General features: G+C 37.0%; 1 protein-coding gene across 1 annotated transcript in view; it reads left to right on the top strand.

Moving 5' to 3' along the window:
- The window catches only part of LOC126236092 (uncharacterized), a gene marked incomplete at its 5' end in the record, with an annotated part of 65,705 nt that extends 44,389 nt beyond the window's left edge, over positions 1 to 21,316 (top strand). Inside the window, 5 exons of the mRNA XM_049945161.1 lie at positions 514 to 778; positions 9,422 to 9,650; positions 10,624 to 10,776; positions 18,955 to 19,089; positions 21,005 to 21,316. Of these exons, the coding sequence (XP_049801118.1) occupies positions 514 to 778; positions 9,422 to 9,650; positions 10,624 to 10,776; positions 18,955 to 19,089; positions 21,005 to 21,151 (929 nt within the window). The remainder of the gene's footprint in view (positions 1 to 513; positions 779 to 9,421; positions 9,651 to 10,623; positions 10,777 to 18,954; positions 19,090 to 21,004) is intronic.
- Positions 21,317 to 21,581: the final 265 nt, after the last annotated feature.

Here is a 21,581-nt window from a genome sequence, read left to right as displayed (position 1 = left end):
TCCGTGTTACAGCATAGTCGTGAATTGTGCTCCATAATCACTCTGCAGTATTTGCAGCTGTTGCGTTACATTCTCAAAAGCCACTGGATTGCCCTTATGTTGGCTTTCCTCCCTTTAGTTGTATTTATTGGATTTATTTATTATTTACTTGTAGGGGACACTGACATTAATGGTCCTGCATTAAAAGAGATGCCACACAAAACAATCCTCAGTATGCACGTGTATAACAACAATGCTAACTGGATATCTTTTGCACTCAATCAAGGGTAAAAAGCATAATCAATGAATGAATGTGAGTACTAACTGCAAACAGATTAGAGCGAGAAAGATAGACATCTTTGTTAATGCTAAATCAAGAATTTTTATGCCAAAATTATCTTAGGAGAGAGCAGCAATATTTGTTCTGTATCAGCTATATTATAAGCAGTTAAAAACCATTATTTTATTTACACCATATCATGAATATTACAACCGAAAATTTGTTATTTTATTATATTTCTTTTTATTTTATAGGAGCGATGGATGGTAACAATGCTGTTCCACCTATTTATATAACAAAGTACAATCGTTTTGTGGATAATATCTTAGATCGAATAAATCAGGTTCTGCGGAAGAGTTATGATCCAGTTAATGTACGTTTACATGCAAACAACAACAGCAAGAAAAATGGCACAGCAAGTAATAGTAATAAAAAGAAAAATGGCAACAAAAAGAAGAATAACAGTGTTCGGAGACCAACTAGTGGGCAACGAAAACCACATATTACAGGCAGAAAAAGGTAACTTATAGCTAATTTTTGTACTTTCAATACCTAAAAACATCAAGAAACTAAGAAAATGTAGTAAATATGTTATTTGTGTCTTTATTATGTTTTCAACAAAAATAATCAATTTTTGACAGTATAATTGGATTGATAAGAAAAATCAGTTACAAGTAGCAGCAGGAGCAAACACACATAAGAGTTAAGGAAATGTGCAAGCTTTCAGAGCCAGTGGCTGCTTCTTCTGGCAGAATGGCTGAAGGGGGAATAACAGGAATGAAGCAAAAGGACAGCCGAGGTTTAGGAAATGGGGAGAGTTATGGAAAAGTCACCCAGAATGCTGCATCAGAGGAGACAGACACATTTAAAACTTAAAAATCAAACCTACTTTCAAGACTATTAGTTTCTTCCTCAGTGAGCAAACAGGGATTTGTATGCCAATTAAAGCCAGTAATTGAGAAAAATCTTTTCTACCTGAGAATATTAACCTATTTTCTTTCTTGTAAGAATATCCTCAGTAAGAGTGCAACAGTAACAGTACCTTCTTTCATCCCTGAGGAAGGAACTAATAGTTGCAAAAGCTAAGATTAGGTTTTTTTTTTTACTTTTAAATGTGTTTTTTAAGAGTAACTGCAAATTGTTCTTGAATATCATGGCAAACATCCAGGAAATCAGGTTCCAGCAAATTAGTGTACATACAGTGAGATATTTCACAATGTAGTTCTGGTGTTGGCTCATATGGGCTGTGGACCTCATATTAGTTAAGGAGGGAATGAAAGAGAGTTTACTGACACCTGATCATTCTGTGGACTCAAAATCTGTCAGTCACGCTGCTTGAAGTTGTTTGAAAAACACGTTCATTAGGAGAGACTGACTTGCTCATATAGCTTGATGCAGAGCACAGAGCACACTAGCTTAAGAGAGAGGAAGGTCAGGCAGAGCAGGGATGAATCCTTACACCAGATTAACAAGTTTCTTGGATAATTTTGAAAACCTTCACTCCTTTTTGTCTTATAAAATTATCTGCTGGTCCACTGAACCTAAAGTAAATAAAATGTTTATACAGAAGAAGCAAGTAGTAACAATATTATGTAAAGTGGCTGCACATCTTGCACAATTCTTTTTAAGGGTGCATCACATCATCTTTTCAGATAAATCTCAGTTCTGTACATATATTCATGATAGATGCACCCATGCATGGAGGCTCTGAAAAGAATTTGCCATTGTCGTATGGGCCTAGCACATGGTGTGATGCAATGGCATTTGGTACGTAACACAACCACCTCTGGTTCACATAGCCGGTAATTTGCACAGCAGCAATGTCTACCAGTACATATTAAGGGTGGTGGATGTGCACTGTCTTAAAGGCCTCTGTGATGTTATCTTTCAACAAGATTTAAATCTCCTCAGTTTTTTTTTCTCTCTCTCTGACTTATTCACTCTTTCACTCCCACATTACAATATGCCGAAATTGACTTTTCACCAACAATTTACAATTTTCTTTGACTTCTCATGTAAGAACTGTTTTGCATGTTGTGTACAGGGTGGTCTGCAACAGTCTGAAAAGCTTGTAACAGTGTTGTAGGGGAGGTTGGCTAAGAAATAATTGGTAAGAAAAAAAATCAATACACTGTGCCACTTCCAAGTTATTCATCATAGAAATTCGCCAACCAAGTCAGCAAACATGCAAATTTGAGAAGCTTGCCAGAGACAGTGTCACCAGACTTATTTTTCATTTAGTTTCATCAAACCAAACAAATGTAACTTTTGCTCACCTAGCTCATATTTATCACTTCCAAGAAAGCCACATTTTAACTTTTAATGAGCATTTGAACTAGTTGTAACACACAGACCCACAGATGTCTGTGCTTTACTGCATTTTAGCATGTGCAAGTGCTTGAATTTGTGCACACAACAACCCGATGTCTAACTTCAATGATAAATAACTCAGAAATGATGCATCATGTCAAATTTTTTTCTTAACCATTATTTCTCTTCACAACCTCCCCTGCAACACCCTTACAAACTTTTAATACCATTTCTGTCCACCCTGCATATTTCCTCTGTCTTTCATTTCACTAGTAAGCAATTTTTCTGATGTACCTCTTGTCACAGTGGATTATTTTTACAAAAGCGTGTAATGTTTTTGTTAACTAGTGCTGTCAGATTCGCAGTTCAGTACAGTAGCAACTCATTTATTCATCGTGTTCCACTGATTCAATATCATAGATACTCAGGGCATGGGACAAGTCAATTTATACATAATCAAAGTGAAGAACCTGTTATAAACCACATTAGTAGTCGTCCTTTATGAACTGCTATGAACTAATCATGTTTATGCAAGTCAAATTTGACATGGGAAAGTCAATTTATTCATAATCAAAGTGAAGAACTTGTCAGAAACCACATTAGTAGTTGTCTTTTATGAACTGCTATGAAATAATTGTGTATACACAAGTCAAATTTAACACAGAAAATACCCAGGAAATACACTACTTTAAAAGCAAAAATAATTCTGTTTCTTTAGTTATATTACATAGCCGGTAGCTGCCGTTGGTGGCTTAATATCTGCATGACCTCATTCATATGTACCTTAAAGCAACAGTCGTCTACATCCCTTTATACAGCAAACATTGACCCCCCTCCATAACCAAGACTGCTAACACATGTCTGTGTAGCAGTGCTTGACCCAGAGATAAGCCGGTCTGAATCCTAGAGGTGGATGAAATTTTCACAGCCAGTATTTGGCCACCAAGGGTCGAAGAGGTGGTAGCATAAGATTCCTGATCACCAGTACTTGCATCACTGTCCTGGATTAAATTTAAACCTCTCCACAGTGCCTCATGAAGTGAGGGCAAGTGATGTTAAGAGGTGGTCCATTCATCAGGCAGGGATATTAAGCTTGTCAGCCTCGAGGAATAGGCTATGTATAGGCACCAGGTTTCACCCATTTTCTATCGTCATCACACAATACTACACTACACTATACACTACATTCATGCCAGCCACTATGAACAATGTTTTGACATAAGGTTGAAGCAGCATCAAATGACGTACCTACATTTATCACCAGAGGTCAGTTCAACTTGATGCACCACCAAGCTACACCCATAGTTGCTGCCACAGGTGACAGCTCTGCATACTAAATTTTGCACCATTTATACCCTCAAATCACCCACCAGTTTAATCATGTATTCTTCTTACTATACTGTATATGCATAGTAACTAAAATTTTATTATTTGTTGCCCTTCCTGGTGCTGGAATGTTAATGGCCTGTGGTGCATATCATTCTTCAGATTATTCTTAGTACTGTGGATTCTAAACATTATATGTTAGTTCTGTTCATTTAAATTCTTTCCTTCACCCTGTTATGTCTTCTGCTCTGGGTTTTAACTGATTCTTCCTAACTGCCCACCACTTGGAATTTTCTCACTTAATTTATATTATTTTTTCCTGAGAAGCTAACATTTCAAATGTGCTTTTCTCTGCAGATTATATGTGACAAGTATGGTTATAAAATACAGGAAGCATAATGGATATGGCATGTTACTAACGATTTGTTTAGCTAGCCTGCTTTAGACTTTTTGATGTAGTCATTCTGAATAGATAAATCAAACAAGCTTTACACATTTACTGTTTAACATGCTGTGGTATGAGGCTAATCAAATTGATACACTAAAGTTTTCTATGAATAATTTGTCAAGAGTCTACAGAAATGTTACCTCCTTACTATTAGTGTCCCTTCTCAGAACCATTTTCATTGTTGTGTGCTGAGTGCTGGAGTGACTGTTCTGTTGTAGAGATATCTGCTGATTGTTCAATTTAGTGTGCTGAGTCAATTCTCATTTCCTTTCAACAGTACAGTTATTTGGTTATTAATTTAGCTTCATAAGTAGCACGAAATTCCTTTTTTTTATCACTTAATCAGCTGTCTGAATATTGAGTATCAAATTTATACTCCATATCTGACAAGATTAGATTACAGGAATTTTGTTATTGTAGATGGGCATACTTGATCATGGCAAGCTACAGGAAATATATAATCTCCTTGACCCAAAATGTGTTGAAGAAATTCAAAAGATGTTGTTTGAAGAGGACAATAATGAACCTCAGAGGATTCTGAAGATGAAGTAGTCTCAGATTGTATTGAAAAAGCTTAAGTTTAACAATAAAATTCAGAAACAGATGAAGATGAGAAAGAAGTATTTGAAAAGAAAATTATCATTACTATATTGATAGGCGCAAAGATAAAATATAATGAACTTCCACTATCACAGAGAGTAAGTTTCACCACCCACGGTATTATTCAGAAGTAGCTTGGGACTATAGGTGCAGCAAAAATGCCCTCTGCATGCTGGAATTGCCTCATAGTAGATGACTTTTGTCCATTATAGAATGTGTACAAATCAGCATGTACAATATTACAAGAAATATGCATAGTTTACCCATGCTTGATATGGTAAATATGAGTGGAATCAATACACAAGTGATTCATTCTGGTAACAATGAAAATTTTATCAGAAGGAAAGGATTCCTAAAACACCTACCTCCTGCATTACTTTTGTCTCATTTGATTCTTATATATTTGGACACCTCAGGATTTCATACAGATCATCAGCAGAGATTGAAACAGTAGCAGCCAATATGAGAAGAAGATGCAGAAGACAAGAGCAGAAATGCAGAAAATGGAATTGGGGTCAACAGGAAAAGTTGCAATACCCACACTGTAAAGGGAAAACAGAAAAAAAATATAGTTGCAAAATATGCCAAAAACCAATCTGTTTGATCCACAGTGTAACTTTTTGCTCTGATTGCAATAACATTCCTCATTTGTTACTGTAGTCCAATGGTGGTAATGAGACAACTGAATGGTTAATATTTGTATTGTTGTACGATTATGCTCTCTTTGTCTATCTGTTCACATATTTGCAATTTGTAATATGTTTAATTAGTGTAATGAAATGAACACTCAAGTGAATAAGCAATATGATCAATTTGGTATTCCACACATGATCTCAGTAAGGCGAACGACGCACCTTATAGGTAGGTTAAGTGAACCACATTTTGTTCCCATAGTTCCTTGTCTGTGGGGGTAATAGTCAGTTAGTCCTAGGGTTTCATCTCTCTATGGTTTCTCCTCTAGTAATGATCTGAATATGTGAAAATTGCCAAGATACACCATGATTTTGTTCCCGATAAACTATAACTAACTGTGCAAGTGTGGCCAAAGCTTAGAGAAAAGCTAGGACACACCATTTCCAACAAGAACAATACCCAATTAAGCACTTTGATACTCAAACCTCTCCTCAAAATTAAGCACAGCTGCACCCCTTTTTTAGTTCTTTGTTTACTCTTTCCTAGTATTTTTCTAGTGTATGCTCTTCTTTTACCTTTGATTTTGAATCTACTGTGTTAGTAACAGTCGTTACTTTGTACCTGTAAAAATCTATTTTGTTTCACTTGTTACTAGTCCATTTTTATTCTGCACTGTATTCTCCTCAGGTTTTTTTTTTTTTTTTTTTGCCCCCCCCCCTCTCTCTCTCTCTGACTTATTCACTCTTTCACTCCCACATTACAATATGCCGAAATTGACTTTTCACCAACAATTTACAATTTTCTTTGACTTCTCATGTAAGAACTGTTTTGCATGTTGTGTACAGGGTGGTCTGCAACAGTCTGAAAAGCTTGTAACAGTGTTGTAGGGGAGGTTGGCTAAGAAATAATTGGTAAGAAAAAAAATCAATACACTGTGCCACTTCCAAGTTATTCATCATAGAAATTCGCCAACCAAGTCAGCAAACATGCAAATTTGAGAAGCTTGCCAGAGACAGTGTCACCAGACTTATTTTTCATTTAGTTTCATCAAACCAAACAAATGTAACTTTTGCTCACCTAGCTCATATTTATCACTTCCAAGAAAGCCACATTTTAACTTTTAATGAGCATTTGAACTAGTTGTAACACACAGACCCACAGATGTCTGTGCTTTACTGCATTTTAGCATGTGCAAGTGCTTGAATTTGTGCACACAACAACCCGATGTCTAACTTCAATGATAAATAACTCAGAAATGATGCATCATGTCAAATTTTTTTCTTAACCATTATTTCTCTTCACAACCTCCCCTGCAACACCCTTACAAACTTTTAATACCATTTCTGTCCACCCTGCATATTTCCTCTGTCTTTCATTTCACTAGTAAGCAATTTTTCTGATGTACCTCTTGTCACAGTGGATTATTTTTACAAAAGCGTGTAATGTTTTTGTTAACTAGTGCTGTCAGATTCGCAGTTCAGTACAGTAGCAACTCATTTATTCATCGTGTTCCACTGATTCAATATCATAGATACTCAGGGCATGGGACAAGTCAATTTATACATAATCAAAGTGAAGAACCTGTTATAAACCACATTAGTAGTCGTCCTTTATGAACTGCTATGAACTAATCATGTTTATGCAAGTCAAATTTGACATGGGAAAGTCAATTTATTCATAATCAAAGTGAAGAACTTGTCAGAAACCACATTAGTAGTTGTCTTTTATGAACTGCTATGAAATAATTGTGTATACACAAGTCAAATTTAACACAGAAAATACCCAGGAAATACACTACTTTAAAAGCAAAAATAATTCTGTTTCTTTAGTTATATTACATAGCCGGTAGCTGCCGTTGGTGGCTTAATATCTGCATGACCTCATTCATATGTACCTTAAAGCAACAGTCGTCTACATCCCTTTATACAGCAAACATTGACCCCCCTCCATAACCAAGACTGCTAACACATGTCTGTGTAGCAGTGCTTGACCCAGAGATAAGCCGGTCTGAATCCTAGAGGTGGATGAAATTTTCACAGCCAGTATTTGGCCACCAAGGGTCGAAGAGGTGGTAGCATAAGATTCCTGATCACCAGTACTTGCATCACTGTCCTGGATTAAATTTAAACCTCTCCACAGTGCCTCATGAAGTGAGGGCAAGTGATGTTAAGAGGTGGTCCATTCATCAGGCAGGGATATTAAGCTTGTCAGCCTCGAGGAATAGGCTATGTATAGGCACCAGGTTTCACCCATTTTCTATCGTCATCACACAATACTACACTACACTATACACTACACTACATGTGCATCCATTACACTCATCTACATTCCACGAATACACATATGACACATCTCTCACATACCCACAAGCAAGGGGCTAATGTGCAGGTAGAAGGACACGCATTCCAACCAGGTGGCTGAACCAACCCTGTCAATAATGCCGAACAACATTTAATTTTTGTGAGGATTGCTCTCTATCCTGTAGCTAAATATCTTACTGAAATTGAGGCCATTAGAGACAAATTACAATTTCATATTAGACAATAAAAGGCCAGAGAATCAGCTACAGTCTTTTTGTTGGAACCATGTCCTTGTCCTGCATGTAATCAACATATTATTAAATGACTGATGTTATAGCAGCACAGTTACAATTACATTAGTGATTACCAGAGACTGAAGTGATTAAGATCAATTATAGGACATGGCTCTGAGAACTAATTTGTAAACACTGCTCATCACTAAAAGTCAATCATTGAAAACAGACTCATCTTTCTCTTTGTTGCTGTAGGTGTTATTGTTGTTGTTGTTCATTTTCCTGAAAGTAAATGGGATATGATTTCAGCAAAAGGTATCTTGGGTCTTGGAAGTGATTAAGAACAATATGTTAATCTTCCTATTGGTTCGAATATTGTGGCATAATTCTTTCATTCATTAAGTCATCAACAAAGGATTTCTGTCTTGTACTCAGATCAATGTAAACAGGTATTACATGTAACTTATTTAAAATAAAACACCATATAAAGTTACATTAGTATATATTCACCACATTTGAGTAACCACAAAAGAACCTTTTCACACATCATGAAACTTCTCTCCATTGTAGCTCACATCCAACTCTCTACTACTACTATTCAAAGATGCATAGATTCATATTGACAGATCACAGAGTCTCACTGATATTGATTTTTCAATGCAGATGACACTTTATACGTGGAATAGCATACAATAATAATTATTGTGTTTAGTTAAGTTTGTATAATCAATTGTAGTCTTTCATAATAACAGGAAGTAAATAATTAAGACATAAAAAAATATGGATCCCCAAATACTGATATAAACCAGTGATCATACATTAAAAATTATGCATTACCAATGTTGCAAAACATTATAATAGTAAAAAGTTGTATCATGTTGACTGATTGGTTACAGCTGTGTTGCCATCGGCTGTACTCAACAGTCACACAGATTTAATCTTGTTATGCATGGTAGTGTTCACATGATGTATTTATGTGAGCATTTATTTAAAACCTAATTTAAGAGATATGAATGCTGATCTGAAAATCCCATTTTTTCTGAATACATAACCAGTGTCTTATCCAATGCACAACCTAATTTAGTATCTCAGGCATATTGTTCTGTAATGTTAGTGTGGTGTAAAACCTGAATGTCTGTAGCTGGAATCAGATGAAAATTGAATGTACATTTTGTTTTCAATTGCACTTGTCCCATATTTTATGTGTATATATTTACTAACAGAATGCCAGTCAAAACTAGTTCTAGAGAAAAATTATTTCTATGTGAGAGTATAAACTAAGTTTCTTTTTTCTTAATAAATTAATCCTCAGCAACAATGCAACAGTACCTGATGAATCACTGAAAACATCAGTGGTTGCTGTGTCAGAACAGCTGAAGGACTACCAACAAACTATCACAGCGACAATAGAACCAACAAGGTTACAGACCAATGTACTAGCAAGCACTGTGAGACCAACATTAAGCAGCCGAGCAAGACCACCTCAGAAGAAAAAGCAACCACAGACAGCACAGAAGGCAGGAAATAAAACTAACAATAAGGTACTAAGCTATTTGCAGTAACAGTCACAATATATGTACCCCAATCTTGAATTTACCAAAGATATACAAAAATACATACTGTTGTTTTTACATTCCTCACTTATTATGTAATGAGACCTCTTGTTCAACATTTATTTATGCTCAGAACCACAAAAAAGTGGAAGGAAAAAAAAACTTCAGAAATTTGCTAGTGAAAAAGTACAGAGGTGTAATTGTAAGAACTATGCATAAACTGAAGCCAGATGGGTTGTGGGTACTAAACATGTATGTTCAAGTAAATTTCTGTCGTAATGTTATGAGGTACTGGCATTGGGATGAAGCCTCTAAATAATCCATGTGATGAACCAAGCACAGTGTAAGCAACCTCATTTGTGACTTAAATCTCACTGGCAGTTCAGTAGTTTTTGTGCTAACATGAAAAAAATAGTATGTTAGCACACCAGCTGATATACATTGTGGTTCATACCAGGAATTTATCTCTTTTGATGAAATAGGTTTTATCACTGATTGAGATACTGTGGAGCTGTGGAAGGTATCAAAAGAGGTATTACATGTCACATGAGAAGAGCAGTAGCATTGTGAGCCTGTTTTCACAGGATGACATGAAAAATGTGTTAACTGCTTTTATAGAAAATCTGGTTGACATATGTCTGACTAGAAAAGTATTGCATGACAAGATCTGCAATCATACTCTGTTATAGGAGGATCAATGTATTCTTAGTATATTGCAACAGATACATTTGCAACAAATGTCAAAACTGCATTGAATGGAATTATCCATCAGGTTCAGATTCTGTTAATATGTCCATTGTTATCTTTCACTTCTTTGTCTGAGCTCTCATAAAATATCAGTAATTTACAATGAAGTTTGGTCAGAAGAAATTTCATTACATAGCACATTTTACTTTAAAATTATAGCACTATGCCCTGTCTGTTATAATAAATTATCAAACTTGAACTCTTTCTTTCACAGACTAAATCCAACAGACCTCCAACACGTGCAACTCTCTATGGCCTTGCTTCCATAAAACGTGATGGAGATGTAACAGTCAATATGATGAGCTCTCACACAACTGTAAAATCACGCTTCAGTCTGGGACCTCTGATGCTTAAAGTTGAACGAGAAGTAAGTAATAATCTAAAAGTATGTTCTACTAATATCACTGTACAACATTATGACAAATTGTATGGACATTTATAACAGAAAAACAACAACAAAATGTCCCCTGAGAAGGCATTGCTACAATACATGCCAATTGGTACATTTCTGTCAAGGTTTTTGTCTACAAATGATCCTAACATAAATACTTTTGGATTAAAGTCTTTCAATCATCAACAAGCAGAAGCATTGAGTGAATGTTATATTAGATTAGATTAGATTAATTATTCATTCCATACATCCATAAAAGAGTGAATCCTCCTGGGTGTGAAACGTGTCAGATAAACACATTACAAAAATGTTATTAGAAAAACTTGAGTTTCATTAATTTTAATGATCCTCATTCAATAAACAGTAAAATGATGTACATGAATTAAATTTAAACTTCTAATATTTACAGGTTTAATACTTACATCTGCTTTCATTAAATCCATCATTCAGACATTTCCTAGTTTCTTGGCTATTACAACCAAGTACTGTCAAAAATTAAAGTAAATTATTTATTTCAGTGATCCTCAGTTAAGAACAGTCAGATTATGTACAAGATTTAAAATTAAACTTCCACTATTTACAGACTTAAGACTTACATCTGCTTTCCATACATCCATCATTCACACAGTCGGTAGTTATTTGGCTGTTACAACCAAGTATTCTCAAAAATTAAAGTATAATAAATTTTCATTAAAAAGGTCTACTGCACTTGTTGAGAAACTCATGGATGGAATAGAAGGAATTTCCCACCAAAAATTCTTTTAAACTATGTTTAAATTGTGCCTTGTCTGAAACTAAACTCTTAATGATTGCTGGTAACTTATTAAAAATATGTGTTGCTGAATACTGGGCTTCTTTCTGGGCAAGAGTAAGTGATTTTAAATCTTTATGTATATTGTTCTTATTCCTAGTATTGATACTGTGTACTAAGCAGTTAGTTGGAAAAAGAGATGTATTATTGACAACAAACTTCATTAAGGAATAAATATACTGAGAAGCTGTGGTTAATATGCCCAATTCTTTGAATAGGTTTCGACATGATGTTCTTGGATTTGCACTACTCATTACTCTTATTATACGCTTCTGTACTCTAAATTTTTTTTCTGTTTGTGGAGTTAGCCCAAAATGTGATACCATATGACATAATGGAGTGAAAATAAGCAAAATATTCCAGTTTTTTATATTTATGTCTCCTATGCACAGGACAATCAGCCTCATTTCACATGCAGCCAAAGTGATGTTAAAAATAATTAATAAAAGACTTGAAAAAGTAATAGAGGAGAATCTTGGCGAGGAGCAGTTTGGCTTTAGACGTAATACGGGCACCAGAGATGCAGTAGGGCTCCTACGAATCTTGGGAGAAAGGTTTATTGAAAAAGGAAGAGACCTATATATGTGCTTCATCGATTTAGAAAAGGCATTTGACAATGTGGTTTGGGACAAGCTGGCGACTATTATGAGGGAAAAGAGAGTGGACTGGAAAACCAGAAGACTTATAAACTCATTATACCTTAATCAAAAAGTTTCAGTTAAAGTGAGAGGAGAAAGTACAAACTGGATCAGAGTAGGGAAAGGAGTAAGACAAGGATGCTGTTTACCACCTACTCTTTTCAACCTGTACTTGGAAAATATGATTGACCAATGCTCATTAGATGACAAAGGAGTAGAAATTGGAGGAAGAAGAGTAGGGTGCTTGAGATTTGCTGATGACATGGTCCTTCTAGCCACAGGGGAAAAAGAATTACAGGATTTGGTGGACACCATTGCAACTAACGGAAAAAAATATGGAATGAAAATTAACACAAATAAAACAAAAGTATTGGCAATAGGAGGAAATAAGGAAATAAAAATTGTGCTGAATGGAGAAACACTAGAACAGGTGCAAAATTTTAAGTATCTTGGAAGCAGGATAGACCCCGACTGGAAGTGCACCACGGAAATTAAAACAAAGATAGCAATGGCAAAAGAGGCGTTTTATAAGAAAAGGAGAATCTTCTGCAGCAGTTTGGACAGAGAACTCAGAAAGAGACTCATAAAATGTCTTGTATGGAGTGTTCTTCTATATGGCGCTGAAACATGGACTATGAGAAAAAAAGACAGAGATAGGCTGGAGGCTTTTGAGATCTGGACATGGTGGAAGATGGAAAGAATAAGTTGGATGGACAGAGTAAAAAATGAAGAGGTACTGAGAAGAGTGGGAGAGAAAAGACAGTTACTAGATGTAATAAAGAGAAGAAAAAGAAATTGGATTGAGCATATATTAAGAAAGAATGACGGACTGATAAAAACAGTTTTAGAAGGTTATGTAGAAGGGAAAAGGAAGTGAGGAAGGAAGAGATTCCAGATACTGGATGACATGATGGACGGTACAACATACAGCAGCCTTAAGAAGGAAGCAATGGATCGCAGAAAATGGAGAGGCAAAGGACCTGTTAATATAGCAGATAGCTGATGATTATGATGATCTCCTATGTCTGACATCATTCGCATTGCAAACACAGACTTGTTTAGGTACTTTAGCAGTTCATTATTTTGTTGCTCCCAACTGAATTTATTATCAAGTTGTAATCCCAAGAACTTTACACTCTCAACGTCTCCTATTTCCATGTCATCATATTTTATACACACATCAGAAGGAAATCTCTTGGAAGTTCTGAACTGCATATATTGGGTCTTTTCAAAGTTTAATGACAGTGAATTGGCAATGAACCACTTATTAATGTCAGTAAAAATTTGATTGGCTGCCCATTCTAAATTTATATTTGATTTACTATTTATTGCAATGTTTGTATCATCTGCAAATAAGACAAACTTGGCATCTGTGGCATCTGGTAATGTAACAGATGACAGGTCATTAATATCCACAAGAAACAGTAGTGGACCTAGTATGGAACCTTGGGGAACACCACATGTAATTTCTTCCCAGTCAGATGATGTCTGATTGCCTACTGCTGCAGTGTTATGTAATGACACCCTTTGTTTTCCATTAGTAAGATATGACTGAAACCACTTTGCAGCACTACCAGTGACACCATAATATTTTTATTCACTTAAAATAATGCTGTGATTCACACAGTCAAACAGCTTTGACAGGTCACAGAATATGCCAGTTGCCTCTAATTTGTTGTCCAATGAATTAAGGATATTTTTGCTGTAAGTGTAAATAGCTTTCTCAACATCAGAACCCTTAAGAAACCCAAACTGTGACTTTGACAGTATGTTATTTTCACTAAGGTGCTTAAGTAGATGCTTGAACATAACCTTTTCAAAGATTTTTGAAAAAGCTGGCAAAAGTGAGAGCGGTCGGTAATTTGACGGCATTTCTTTGTCCCCTTTCTTGTGGAGAGGTATAACTTCAGCATATTTCAGCCAGTCTGGGAATGTTCCTTTGACAAGTGATTGATTAAACAAATAACTTAAGGTATGACCAAGCTCACATGAACATTCTTTTATTAACTTTGTTGATATGTTATCATAACCACTAGAATGCTTTAATTTCAAGGACTTTATGATGGATTCTATTTCTTTGGGTGAAGTAAGTGTCAATTGCATTTTACTGAGATTGCTCATGTGCTCTGGTCTCAGATATTCCATTGCATTATTTACTGAACCTGACCACCCCATGCTATCAGTAACAGAGACAAAATACTTGTTTAAATGGTTTGCAACACAACACGCATTTGTTACCAGGGTTTCATTTTATTTTTAGAGCAACTTTGTTCCTCCTCATTTCTGGTCCTACCTGTGTCTGACTTAACTATATCCCATATTGTTTTTATTTTATTGCTGGATGTATTTATCTTCTTCTCATAATGCAGGTGTTTAGATTTCTGGATAACCTTCTTCAATATTTTGCAGTAATTTTTGGAATGAGCTATAATGCTAGTATCAAGGGTGTCCCTACGTATCAGGTAGAGTTTCGTTTTTGTCTCACATGATATCTTTATACCTTGTGTGATCCATGGTATCTTATTAGACTTCTGCTTAATTTGAGTTACCTTCAGGGGAAAACAATTTTCAAATAAGGTGCTAACTTTATTAATGAATGTTTTGTATTTTCCATTTGTGTCTTGGATGCTGTAAACTTTCGTTCAATTAATTTCTTTGAGCAATCTCCTAAATTTCTCAGTTTTTGACTGTTTTATTGGCCTTCTGTATTCAGTTCTGATAGATGTTTTACCCTGACAATTTTCAAACTTTAATGTTAGGTGTTGCATGTCATGGTCAGATAGCCCATTTACTACTGGTTTTGTAATGTTGCTTAGCTGCCTAGAATTTTCTATAAATATATTATCGATGGCAGTCTTAGACATTTGTATACCCTCGTTAGGAAATTTACAGTAGAAATTAAATTGAATGACAATGCAACTGATTTCCGTAACTGTTCACCGATGGTGTTTTTCAGGACATCTATATTAAAATCACCAGCAACCACTGGTTCTTTGTTTTTTAATTTTAGATGAGATAACAAATCTTCAAGACCGTTTATAAACAGGTTGAAATTTCCTGAAGGTGCTCTGTATATGGCTATTATTATAAAGGACCTATTATGGAATGCTATCTCTGTTGTACATGCTTCTAAGTGCTGCTCTAAGCAAAATTTATTAATGTCAATATTCTTAAATTTAAAACTGTTTTTAACAAATGTGGCAATGCCTTCTTTCTCTGTATTTTGTCTACAGAAGTAGGAGGCTAACTTAAATTCTGTAAGGTTTAACATATCTATACCAGTGGTCACATGATGTTCAGAGAGGCAGATTATATCAACTGGGTTTGATGACTCTAATTCATCAATGCACAGAAGTAGTTCATTAATTTTACTTCTAAGCCTTCGAATATTTTGATGCACTAAAGATAGTTGGCATTTCACATTTACCAAGATGAAATCGGGTGGAAATAAAATTTCTGCTGATTGCTGTAAATTTTTAACCAACAGCTGTGTTCGCTGATCCAATGTGCCAGGATTATGCTGTTTGACTTCTTTATCAAACTGAAGGTTTGTTTCAATCTTTACTTCTCTCAGAACTTGACTTCATTCTGTCCTACCTATCCTAAAAAAGGTGCTGCTCCAACACCTATGACCACTGGTATACTACCACCCATGGCAGTGCCTCCCCCCCCCCCCCCCCCTACATTTCCTTCTATTAGCCCAGCCAGTTTACCCTTCCCTTTCCTGTTGAAGTGTAGGCCATGTCTAGTATAATCCCACCTACTGAGAGAATCAACAGGAACCAAACCATGTGACCCCACACCCGACCCAAGCAGCCGTTCCAACTCCTAATTAACTCTCCCGACAGAAGAGTTTAAATGAGGTTGGTTATGGTGTCTCAGAACAGATGCAAACTCAACACTGGTATGTCTTGTTGCTGATGCAATCTTTGCCAGGTCACACTCTATATTGTACCCATGATCTCTGTCAATACTATTGCCCGGCTCACCCAGAATAATCACAGTGTCTTCCTTGGTAAAATCTTTACAGAGTGAACCTAAATCCTCTGTCACCTGACCCAGGCCAGCACTTGGTTTCAAAAAATTTGTGACCTGGTATTCTGATCCTAACTGGTCCTGCAAAAGTTGGCCTACACCTCTGGCATGTGAACTACCTAACAACAAAACTTTCTTTCTCTTTGCTGACTTCCCTACATTCTTATTCAATTTTCTACTGAAAGTTTGTTGTGCCCTCTCTACACCTACCTCTGCTTCTAACTGAAGCAACAGGTCAAATTTATTCTTCACATTCACCACAAAGCTGTCTGACAAAGTTCTAGGTCTGTTACTCCTGTTACCTGTTGCCACTTCCCGCCTCTCTTTAACCTTCTCCCTCCTTTACCTGTTCAGATCTTCCCTAGCCTGCTCTAACTGTGCCTGAAGGGCAGCAATTTTCCCCTGCTGTTCCACTATTTTCCTATCTCTACTGCATATCCTACAGAACCACTGATGAGTCTGATCCACTTCCCCATTTCCCACACCACTACAGTCACCCCAATGGAAAATACTACTGCACCCATCACACCAAACCCCAGAGCTAACAATTCTACAGCATGTCAGGCACTTTTCACTCATGGTAAAAATCTTACTTTAGCGAGAATAAGTCAAATTAAATTTCAGAAAAACAAGAAAACACATTTACGAAGGATTAGGTATAGTCTCAATCGTATGTAAACAAACTTACTTTAGTGACAATAAGTTAGATTACCGAAAAGAAGTAAACTTGCTATCTTTCAGAGTAATCCTTTTGTGAGCTAGTGTAAAATACACACACGCATGTCTATGTCCCTGCATGGTGCCAGGTGAATGAACATTGCCAGTGATGCATTTCAGCAGATAGACGGTTGTGGTGGAGATAGTGTCAGATCGGGTGGATAGTGGATTGAGAGGTCGGAGGGGTGACAGATACATGGGCTAGGCATGTAATGCACAGTTGTTGGAGCTGGTGGGGAGCAGCACCTGCTGAAGATGATGTGAATTTGGAGAAGTGACAGAATGGATGAAGGAGAAATTGTTAAGTGGAGGGTGTGAGGACAGTGGTTACCAGAGACTGAGGCTAGGATGTTTACAGGAGAGAGGATGTGTTGTAAGGATAGCTTCCTTCTATGTAGTTCAGAGAAGCTGGTGATGGCGAGATGGATCCAGATGGCCAAAATTGTGAAGCAGCTATTGAAATTGAGCATTTTGTGCTCAGCTGCATGTCATGCCAATGGGCAGTCAACTTTGTTCTTAGCAATAGTTTGGCTGTGGCTGTTCATCCTGGTGGATTGGCAGGTGGTAGTCATGCCAAAAAAAGAAGCTACACACTGTTTACAGGAGAGTTGGTGTATTACATGATTGTTTTCACAGGTAGTCCTGCCTCTGATAGGGTAGGGTAAGCCTGTGACAGGCCTGGAGTAGGTGGTGATGGTTGAGTGGATTGAGCAGGTCTTACTCCATGGTCTGCCACCAGGACATGATCCTTGTGGCAAGGGGTTTTGAATGAGAGTGGCATAGAAATGGGCTAGGATGTTGCGTAGGTTGGATGTGCAACAGAACACCACTTTAGGAAGAGTGGGAAGGATCTTGGGTAAGATGTCCACCATTCCAGGGCATGATGAGAGATAATCAAAGCCCTAATGAAGGATATGCTTCAGTTGCTCCAGTCCAGGATGATATTGGGTGATGAGGGAGGCACCCTCTGCAGTGGATTCTTGTGGTGGTGCAAGGATTGGGGTGTATGAGGACATGGCATGAGAAATTTGTTTGTAGACTAGGTTTGGGGACTATACTTGTCTGTAAAGGCCTCTGTGAGATCTTTAGCATACTGACCAAGGGATTCTCAACACTCAGCGTACATTGTTCATGGCTGGCTATGCTGCATGGCAGGGATTTTTTGGTGTGGAAGGGGTGGCAGCTGTCAAAATACAGGTATCATTGGTGGTCAGTTGGTTTAGTGTGGACAGAGGTGTGAATGGAACCATCAGAGAGGTTAATGCCCAGGAAGGTGGCACATTGGGTAGAAGAGGACAGTTAAAATGGATGGGAGAGAATGTGTTGAGGTTGTGAAGGAATGTGGATAGGGTGTCTAGGCCTTAAGACATAATAAAGATATCATCAATGAACGTGAACCAGACTAGGGTTTGATAGTTTTGGAAAGGTAGGAAGGTTTACTCTAGATGGACTATAGAATGCTTGGCATTGGAGGGTGCCATGCAGGTTCCCATGGCTGTGTTACAGATTTGTTTTTATATTCCTCCTTTGAATGAAAAGTACTTATGAGTCAGCATATAGTTGGTAAGATGTATAAGGAATGAGGTGGCCAGACTTTTACAAAGTGTAATCTAAGACACAAAGAATGAAACACAATTTAAAAATTCAGAAATGGGAATATGTCATAGTTTCATAGCCTTAATGTTTACCTCTAGACATTTGGTGTGAGTAACAGCCTTCTAAACACATTGTGCTGGACACTGAAGAATTAAGCTTATATCTAAATCCTGAAGACCACATTACACAATGAGAAAACAGATAATGATGGTACTTAAAATAAGAAAAGATTGATAATAGCTATTTGTTGTTCATAAGGCAAGAAATTTCGTTGGAAAACTTTAACTTCTCATTTCTAACTTTTTTTTATTGGAACAAATAAGAATATGCAGCTAATCTTAACATATTTATTTACAGTTTGGGAGAGGAGCCAAGAAAGACATTCGTAGTGCTGTTGCCACAACAACAGAAATGTCCGGAAAATTAAATTTAAGGATAATGAATGGTGGCGCAGCAACTCTGCATTCAATCAGGGTACTTCAACCAAAACAGGTATGATGATCTAAATTGTGAGCAATGCACCTGGTATGATTGCATGGGAAAACTGAACACAAATGAGTATGGCTGATGAGTTTGAAATATGTTTTTCACTTTTCATCCCCTGTCTCTTACACTGATTTCAACATCAGCTCCCTAGCCAATCATCTTGCATCCAAATAATTAACCACTAATTTAAAAAAACCTAAGTAAATTGAGGATATTTGCATTATCTTTCTTATTACCATTTTAACTTTTTATACATATGTAAGTAAATGATCAACAGGAAAAGACTCTGTGAAAGTAACGCAGACTGCCTGACAAAAATAGTGAAGCACCCAGAAGACATGTCTGAATGTCATTGTATCTTTGTACACATACACACCATTAGCAGGTATGTAAATGATTAGTGACAGGTAGTGTCAGTGACAGTTAGAATGGCCATAAGAGTACCTTAGTGCTTTTTGTGTTTAGTATTGTTATCAGGCCTGGTAGGGTATATGAGGCGCATGAACAGCATCAGATGTTGAGTGATCAATTTGAAGGACATTGAGATGCAACACACTTGTGTGACACAGCATTATGAACACTTGATAGAGTTTAAAAGAGGCCTTATTGTTGGTCTCCATTTGGCCGGCAGGTCGGTTCATGCAACATCCAAATTTGGAGGGCATTCAGATATGACAGTGGCCCGATGTTGGACTGCATAGGAACATAAGGACAAACATATTCCTGTCAAGGTTCCAGTCAACTACATCTGACCACTACAAGGGAAGATCAATATATTGTGCACCAAGCACATTGTAACCCTTGACATCTGAATCTGCCACCTGAGAACAAATAATGGACTCTCCACAACATTCTATTCTGTCTAATCCTGCACCATAGCTCGGAGATTAGCAGCAGTCGGTCTTTGGAATTACTGTCCCTTGTGTAGGCTGATAACCCCACAATACAACAAGGTGCTATTAAAATTGTGGCCCTTGGATATTAAATTTCTGAAGATGCTCACTTTTCTCTAGTGGCACATGTCAGCTAAAATTGTATGTGACTTGTGGCTGCTCCACAATTTTTATTTCTAACACTTGCCATTCCTCCTTCAGGAGATACCTGTGCTCGCCACAAACGTCTGCGTTAAGAGTGGTGCCATGACCAGAAAGCAATAACTGCTGAGGACAGTGTCATATCGTGTTCAGTGCTGAATTGTGGTTCTGCTTAATCACTGATGACCCTTTTCAGTGAGTTTGTTAGTGACCTGGGGAGAGGTTCCATTATTACAACGTTTTGGAGAGGCACAGTTGTGGTACCCCTGGCATCACAGTGTGAGCAACTATTGAGTATGACCTCAAGTTAGAGCTTCTAGCGATTGAGGCTAACTATAATAGCACAACAGTACATCGGGGACACCCTACATCCTCATGTGTTACCTCTCATGCAACAGTAATGTGGTGCCATTTTTCAACAGAAAATTGCCCATCAACACACGACACATCTCCCTGAACTGTCTGCAAGATGTGAGGTACTCCTATGGCCAGCAAGATCCCCAGATCAGCCCCAATGTTACATGTATAGGGCCAGCTTGGGTGTCATCTCTGTCCCAGTACCAGTACCCAGCACATCAAGGACCAGTTACAATAGTAGTGGGCCAGCTTGCCTCAGGAGAGATACAAGGATTTATGACACCCCTCCCAACTGAATCAGGGCATGCATCCAGGCCAGAAGGGGATGCTATGTCATAGTGATAAGTGAGCTCTTACTGCCAAATTCTTAGTGAACTTGATTCAGTTTTGTAACCACAGAAATAACATCAAATACCCTCTTAACTCATGAAGTTTCAGTTTGTCCTCCCCTTCTGGTGGCCTCACATTTTTTGTCAGACAGTGCATTTACTATACAAAAAGTGGGTTAATCATATATGTTAATTTCACAGGTGCGAGTTGAGAGTGCTGACAACCATGATAAGACTCGCGAATTTATTTGGCGCCGCTCCAGTCACATTGCTTATCTTGTATCACAGAAGTTAACACGAGCAGCCAAATCTATGCTCCAACCACCGCCTACAGTTGTTAAGTCCTGAAATGATTATAATGATTCTCTGAAACAAGCATTGTACCTGCTCACTCAGTGCAAATGAGGCCTGGTTACATTAACCAGCTCTAGTGTGTTGCATTTTATTTTGTACACTGAAATCAGTTCAGGACTAAATGTGTTACATGTTTCTATTTATTTATTTATTTATTGTGTTATGTGTTTCTATTTATTTATTTATCTATTTATTTATGTACTATTTGTAAAAGTATTTTTACACATTTGTATAAATGACACATGATAATAAAATATCTTGAATATGTCAGTAGATCTGTTTTCTATGCTTTTATCATCAGTTGTGATGGTGGATGAACTTAGATACTTCAATGAATCTTTCATGTAGTCTGTAATTACTGCTTTGTATGAATACTTCACTATTATTTCTTAACTGCAGAAACAGATCTAATTAGAAATAGACA

The sequence above is a fragment of the Schistocerca nitens genome, chromosome 2 (genome assembly GCF_023898315.1).
Source record: "Schistocerca nitens isolate TAMUIC-IGC-003100 chromosome 2, iqSchNite1.1, whole genome shotgun sequence".
Lineage (NCBI taxonomy): Eukaryota > Metazoa > Arthropoda > Insecta > Orthoptera > Acrididae > Schistocerca > Schistocerca nitens.
This window is presented reverse-complemented; position numbering and strand designations above follow the sequence as displayed.